The 7365-nt window shown below is 43.7% G+C and overlaps 2 protein-coding genes across 7 annotated transcripts in view; one reads left to right on the top strand and one right to left on the bottom strand.

Moving 5' to 3' along the window:
• The window catches only part of SPATA6L (spermatogenesis associated 6 like), a 288921-nt gene that overhangs the window by 99641 nt on the left and 181915 nt on the right, over nt 1–7365 (top strand). The gene's annotated exons all lie outside the window — the stretch shown is intronic.
• The window catches only part of SLC1A1 (solute carrier family 1 member 1), an 88224-nt gene that overhangs the window by 4168 nt on the left and 76691 nt on the right, over nt 1–7365 (bottom strand). Inside the window, exons 9-11 of the mRNA XM_003935664.4 lie at nt 5975–6097; nt 5336–5530; nt 293–427 (exon numbers count right to left, since the gene is read on the bottom strand). Of these exons, the coding sequence (XP_003935713.3) occupies nt 293–427; nt 5336–5530; nt 5975–6097 (453 nt within the window). The remainder of the gene's footprint in view (nt 1–292; nt 428–5335; nt 5531–5974; nt 6098–7365) is intronic.

Below are 7365 nucleotides of genomic sequence, written 5' to 3'. Positions count from 1 at the left end.
TCCAGGATAGTCCCAGGGCCCTGCCTGGCTTCTTCAGCTTGTTCTTCTGTGTTTATCTTTGTCCCACACCCAGCTCCTAACCTTGAGCATTACCAGGTATAATGAGCTAACGGAGCTCACTGGCTTTTTAAAATCACTGCTCCACATTATGAGGAGTTAATTATTAATCACGTTATCAGATGCCCTGGTCAGAGGAAACTTAAAGCAGCAACAGGTGGCTCATTAGGCAATCTGAGGAGATAGTTGCAGAGCCCGCGAGGCTGGCTGAGGCAGTGCATTTATTCCAACTCACAGGAGCCAGTCGACAGCGATGATCAGGGTGACATCCTCGGCAGGCAGGCCCACGGCACTCAGCACAATCACCATGGTCACCAGGCCGGCCTGGGGCACGCCGGCAGCCCCGATGCTGGCAGCCGTGGCTGTGATACTGCAGAAACAAACCAGCAGGAAAGGAGTTAGACATTTACCTCTCCCGTTAAAGCCTCTGGCCTGAAATGGTTAGTCCTGCTTAGTCCCAACGGCTATTACTGCTGTGTCTCTAAATTGGGCAGTCAGAATCTGTGACCTGCTAAGTCCCAGCTCTGCCTCATTACAGGATGAGAGCTGTGGGATGGGGCGGGGAGGGGTATAATGCCATCTCCTTGCAGAGGGAGATATGGCACACCACTCTAATGTAAGGAAGAGCTGCCTAAGTGGCACCACAAAAAATGAGCAAGATAGATTTTCAAGAGGAGGGCAGGAGTTTACTAAATGAGGTATTAAGATAAGGCTTTGTCTACTCATCTATGTATATATACATATACACTCATCGTAATTAAGTGCCAGGTACCTCTGTACCTGCCTTCCTACTCCCTTATTCCATCTACTCAGCACCTAATAATTTACTGAGCACCTAATATATGACAGGAATTTAAGTTGCCCTGAAGGATGGACAGAGGGATAGTGGTAGGGGTGGATGGGCAATGGAATTTCAGGTGAAGGCAAAGGAATGAGACAATGGTTAAGCAGGCTTTATGCACTCTCTTGACATCCCAGGACTCTAGCTCTGGGAAATGCTCTTTAGGGCACTGAATTGAGAAATAGTTGACTCCTGTCCAAGATACAAGCATTCACTCCTGAGATACACTGTGTGTGAAAGAAAGATCTGGAATCCAGGAGAGGCAGCCAGATGAACTTTATTACCAGTTATTTAAAAAGATCCCACTTGGTAAGATCAGGTGAGGCAGTAGAAATTTTTCTGTTTGTAATGTGCAGTTTCTTTTTATCCGCAACATCTTCCTTATTTTAACTGTATCTTTCTGAAGGAAACAAGGACTCACCATGCCCTGAAAAGTCCCTGGACTTGGATAAGCTTGAGGCCACACCCGTGATACTTTCTGGAGACAAGTCCTTGCCCTTGGGCGAAGGCCTTAACTGCTGCCCAGGTGCCACTGGGTTGAAAGGTGAAAATGTAAAAATTGCCAATTTAAATGGGAAGAATCCCTGATTCTATCCACAAATCCATATTCTTTGGGGCTAACAAAGTCTTAAGAGTTCTTAGGAAGCTGATTCTTCTGCCCATTCATCTGCCTACTGAGGTGTTGCAAAAAGCATTTGAGGGTACAGTCAGACACAGGCCAGAGTTCTTTGACAAGTGTGTTTTCATTCAGTGGTTTGACCACCAAATGACAGTAAATTAGAGATTTGTGTACCAATCACTCTAAAGGTTTCTGGTCTCTATAACCCTGCAGATCTCTTCTGACCTAAGTCATCTTTGGAAGGCCCAAGTTTATTTTAATGCTGGTTAAAAAAATTTTAATGGAATGCATCAACAGGTTTTCTTTGTCAGCAGTGATTTGTGTCCATGCCAACAGAGCCCTCTTAGAAACCCTGACGTGTCACAGTTAACCATGTCTGTGTAGCCTGAGGCTGGGCTTGAAACTCAAAATGCATTTAGTCAAAGAAAACTCTGTCTTTGAGCCTTGATCTTGCTTGCTAGACTATGGCCATTTGACTGGTGTTGGTCTGGAACTCGGAACTATAAACCTTTAGATGGGAGAAAATAATATAAAAAGCTATTCCTGCTGCTTGAACATATTCTACTTTGAGTTAGAGGATTTTTACAGAACTATCAGTGGTACAAAGTTGTTTCCTCACACTGAGGCCTAGTTTTAGGACACCCTATTGAACTTGGTTCTCTAAACAGGTTGAAGGATGGGTTGTAAATTGGAGGGAATACAGGTTTTAGTGTCAGGCACACCTGGGTGATATACTTTGGGCTCTATTGTTTTACTGATGGCATTTCTTCAGGCAAGTTACTTCGCTGAATCTCAATTCCTTGCCTATAAGATGGGGACATTATGTCTACTGCAAGCTGCTGTGCAGATTAAATGAGGTTTATACACATAAGACATCTGGTATAGTACCTGTATAGTAGATGCTTAAAAACATGCCATTTCCTCATGTATACTTATGTAACAAACCTGTACATTCTGCACATGTATCCCAGAGCTTAAAATAAAATAAAACAAAAAACAAAAAAAGATTGAAAACGTGCCATTCTGCTGCTGCTTCTGAAATAACAGCAGAGGCTGCTGATGCTTCTTCTACTGCTACTGTTGCTGCCACCGCTGGTATTATTATTACTGCTACTGCAGCAACCAAAAGAACTATTACAACAACAACTACTACTACTATTACTACTGCTACCTTTTTTTCTGTCAGTTCTTCCCAGGCCCCAAATCTTATAATTATCTTTCTTCTTTATGATTTTTTTCTTTTCCAGAGACAAGGTCTCACTCTGTTAACCAGGATAGAGTACAGTGGCATGATCACAGCTCACTGCAGCCCCTACCTCCTGGACTCAAGCAGTCTTCTTGCTTCAGCCTCCTGAGTTGTTGGGACCACAGGTGCACTCCAAAATGCCTGGCTAATTTTTGTATTTTTTGTAGATATAGGGCTTCCTCATGTTGCTCAGGCTGGTCTCTAACTCCTAGGCTCAAGTGATCTGCCTGCCTTGGCCTCCCAAAGTGCTGGTATTACAGGCGTGAGCCACTGAGCCCTGCTGTATAATTAGCTTTACTTTTTTTTTTTTTTTTTGCCTAGAGTGCAGTTGTGCCATCTCAGTTCACTGCAACCTCTGCCCCCTGGGCTCAAGTAATCCTCCCACTTCAGCCTTCTCCTGAGTAGCTGAAACTACAGGCATGGGCCACCACGCCTGGCTAATTTTTCTCTTTTAGAATATTTTTGGTAAACATGGGGTTTTGTCATGTTGCCCAGGCTAGTCTCGAACTGCAGACTCAAGCGATTCACCCACTTAAGTCTCACAAAGTGCTGGGATTACAGGTGTGAGCTACTGCTCCTGGCCCTAATTATCTTTATAAGACAATTCATCCAATTTCTTTTTGACATGTATACTCACACCAATTTTCAATCAGTTGTAGCCTTTGAGTATTGTGATAAAGCCACAAAAGGGCATGTTTTGGGTAGATGGTACCTATGTTTCTTTGATGTCTAGTCCACAGAAATATACTTTGGGCCTAAAAACTATTAGCCATATGAACTCTAACTAACTCTCAAGTAAAACCAATTTTTATTATTTCCCAAGTAGAACCAGGGACAATTTTTAATTTTAAGCCAATGATTACTTTGGGTCTCAGAGTTGTTACTGGTTCTGGGCCAGTAGTTATCAGCAAATCTGATTTAAGAATACACCGGAGAGTAGGGGGAGAGCCTTTAATGTGAATTGACTATTTAGCCTCTAGACCCAGTTGATTCCTCTGGCACTCAGGTTAAAAAAATGATTAGAAAGATTTAGAAAACTTATAACTAAAAAAGAGGGAGGGATTTCATCATAAAGTGGCAAATACTATGAGAATTGGCACCTCATACAGCCACTCCTTGGAAATCAGTTCAGTGGAGACTGGGTTCCACAGCCCAGGGTTAGGGAAGTGGGAAAAAACCCTTGGAAATATAGAAGTAGCAACTATTGGAAGAACAGGGGTGGTTATGGAGCAGAAACTTTCTCAGGCATGATTCCAGATTTCAATTTTAACATGCTCTCTGCTGTTAATAATCACAGGACTTTACTCAATCTCTTTGGCATGGATTTCTTTTTTTTTTTTTTTTTTTTTTTTTTTTGAGACAGAGTTTCTCTCTTGTTACCCAGGCTGGAGTGCAATGGCGCGATCTCGGCTCACCACAACCTCCGCCTCCTGGGTTCAGGCAATTCTCCTGTCTCAGCCCCCTGAGTAGCTGGGATTACAGGCACGCGCCACCATGCCCAGCTAATTTTTTGTATTTTTAGTAGAGACGGGGTTTCACCATGTTGACCAGGATGGTCTCGATCTCACGACCTCGTGATCCACCCACCTCGGCCTCCCAAAGTGCTGGGATTACAGGCTTGAGCCACCGTGCCCGGCCCTGGCATGGACTTCTTTAGCCACTAACACTTTTTATAGATTACACGGCATTGGGATAGTTCCCCAGCTGGTGTGCCAAATGATGTATTTTGCACTTGTCTTTAGCCAACAGAAATACTTTGTGATTTAGGGGTGGGTAGGATTTAAAAAATGCATTGTATTAGAACATTGTTAGTTAACAAACTCTGACTTTATGCCTAGAATTTATATCTAGGCTGGAAACACAAGAATGAATTTACTTTAAAAAGTTCAGATTCAACCTTGAGCAGGCCTAGGGACCCAGTTTAGTCTTTAACTTGCATTCTAAACTGAACAAGAGTCTCCAGGTTAACTCTAATCCCAGCCTATCACTCTAACACAACACTGTCCAAAACACGTTTCTGCAATGATGAAACTATTCTATGTCTGCACTATCTAATTCAGTGGGCCACATGGCTAGTGGTTACCATACTGTACAGTGCTGTCATAGAGAAACAACTCTGGCAAAATCCACTAATGACAGTTCTGCCATCTACTTGAGCAGACAATTTCTGTTCTTATTTCACTAAAATTATCTGCAGCATCTGACTCTGTGGACCATTTCACCCTTGAAAATCTCTCTTTTCTGCGTTTCCATGATACCAAGGTTTACTGGCTCCCCACCCATCTCTCTTCTTCTTCCTTTCCCTCTCCCTCTTGGATTTTCCCTTCTCTATCTGCTTCTAATATTAGGATTTTCCAAGCCTCAGTCCTTAATCTCCTTCTCTTCTCTACAAACTCTCCCTATGTCATGCCATGCATACCAGGATATAGTTGTATTTAATCTTCGAAAGAGACTTTGTAGATCAAGAAAAAGAATCCATCACTGGGACATTCTTGGTGTCCCTTCACAAACCATTTTTAGTGGAGGTAATCCCTATATCACCAATGACAATGAGTGTAACACCACACCCCACCTGATGGTGATGATCTGCCCAATGCCCAAGTCCAGATCATTCAACTGTGCAATAAACACCGCTGCCACTGCTTCATAGAGCGCCGTCCCATCCATGTTGATTGTAGCACCAACGGGTAACACGAATCGAGTGATCCTCTTATCCACTTGGTTCTTTTCTTCAGCACAGCGGAAGGTGACAGGCAGTGTTGCCGAGCTGTGTGAAGAAAAGAGAAAGGAACTTATGGTCTAGAATGGCAGTCCTCAGTCCCTGCCTGAAGATATGCCTGTCTTCCAGAAAGGAAACAAAGGGTCCTTTTAGGTTATCTTGTTGAGAAAAGTAAAGAAAACGACAAAACAAAATGAAACAAAGGGTCTAAACCATGCTGGCCCTGTTGGCAGGTCCATGAATTAGAAGGTGCTGCGTGCACCGCTGCTCCCAGTGACACCATAACCCTTCCCTGAGCTGCAGACCATGCTAAGAGGGCAGGAAATAAGTAACAGCGTGAAGCAGTGTATTCAGGGCCAGGGCAGAGAATATGGCGGTCATTTCTCAAAGGCAGCTACAAAACCCGCAAACTGGAGTCTGTTTTGTGAAGTGAGGTGAGAGTTGATAATGTTAGGTTGGGAGGCTTCTTCCCAAAACCCCTTGTCTGTTTACCTGGAAGAGATCATGAGAGCTGTCAGGAGAGCCTGGGCCATTCCCATGGCAAATCGGAAAGGGTTCTTTCGTACAACTATGAAATATATCAGTGGGAGAATTACGATGGAGTGGATTGCAAGCCTGTAAACAAGAAAGATAAAGTTTCAAAGATAATACTACCTCCCTATACTTAATCCTTTTATCAAATAGCTTTTTAATTCATTAAACTGTTTGACTTTCATAATGGCCTAAGGAGAAAATGGGAGTAGGGCAGGAATATACATCCCCATTCCACATATGAGGGTGTAGAGGCTCACTCAGCAAATGAAGCATCTTGTGAGAGTTCATGACAAAGCTAGTAGCTGAATCCAAATTCGAGGCTTCACAGAACAGTTATTTCATGCTGCCACACCCCTGTGTGTGCTGTTCCTGCCACATGTACAAAAATGCCCTTTATTTTCTTCTGCTGCTGCTGAATTCTCTAAGACTCAGCTAGGCATCCCCCTTGCTCCAGGAAGCCTTCCCTCACTTCCCCAGGTAGGGCTGAGCCTTCCCTCCTTGGCGTCCACTGTGTCACTACTACATCATACTTCATTATACCCCTCATCACAGGGCTGAGTCCTCACCACCTCCATCCCCTGTACCGAGCTGCTGTCTTGCTGGTGGGGCCCACTGCCCAAGAAGGAAGTCAGAGTTACAGTAAGGAAAGAAGTCTCAGTTCTTCCACAGTCATATTTTAGGATGGACTTTCTTTTCTTTATTATTCCTGCCTTCTCAAACTGTTGTTTGTTTCACATGGAAATACACAGGTCACATGAACTAGGGGGCTTAATATGAGACTCATTTGGCAGATGGATGTATATGTGACTGGCAACTTAGAGTTTACAGATCAGTTATGTGTGTTTGAAATAATAGGAAATGGTCATCAAAAATATAGATCCTGGAGGCCTGGAGAGAGGATCTTCTTGAGAGAGAGCTTGTAGCTAAAAACTATGAGGATTGACTTTTAGTTTTCTGTTAGACACCTAGCTGGGTTAAAGAATAGATACCGGCAGAACTCCGTTATGAAATGGCTCAGCTCATACACCCCAGCCACATCACTGCTGAGACACAATTCCTGGCACTGCCTGTTTCAGCGGCCCTGCAGCAGGGTGGCTTCCAGTGAGGTGGAAGTCCTGCCCCCCTTGGCACCATGGTCCTCACACTGTAGGGACCAAGGCTGCCTCTGTGTTGATCTGTGTTTTGGGAAACACAGATCAAGAACTAAATGCTCTGTGCTGGAAATCTCCAGTGCGATCAAGTTCCAATAGCTGAGTTGATTGCTCAAGTTGGGTGTTTGTAGATAGTGACTTGTGGGGTCAAATCAATGATATTTACTTATTCCCTTGATCTGCATTTCTTAGCATATG

Source organism: Saimiri boliviensis, chromosome 2 (genome assembly GCF_048565385.1).
Source record: "Saimiri boliviensis isolate mSaiBol1 chromosome 2, mSaiBol1.pri, whole genome shotgun sequence".
In the NCBI taxonomy this organism is placed as follows: domain Eukaryota; kingdom Metazoa; phylum Chordata; class Mammalia; order Primates; family Cebidae; genus Saimiri; species Saimiri boliviensis.
The sequence above is the reverse complement of the archived record's forward strand: the minus strand, read 5'-3'. Positions and strand labels throughout refer to the sequence as shown.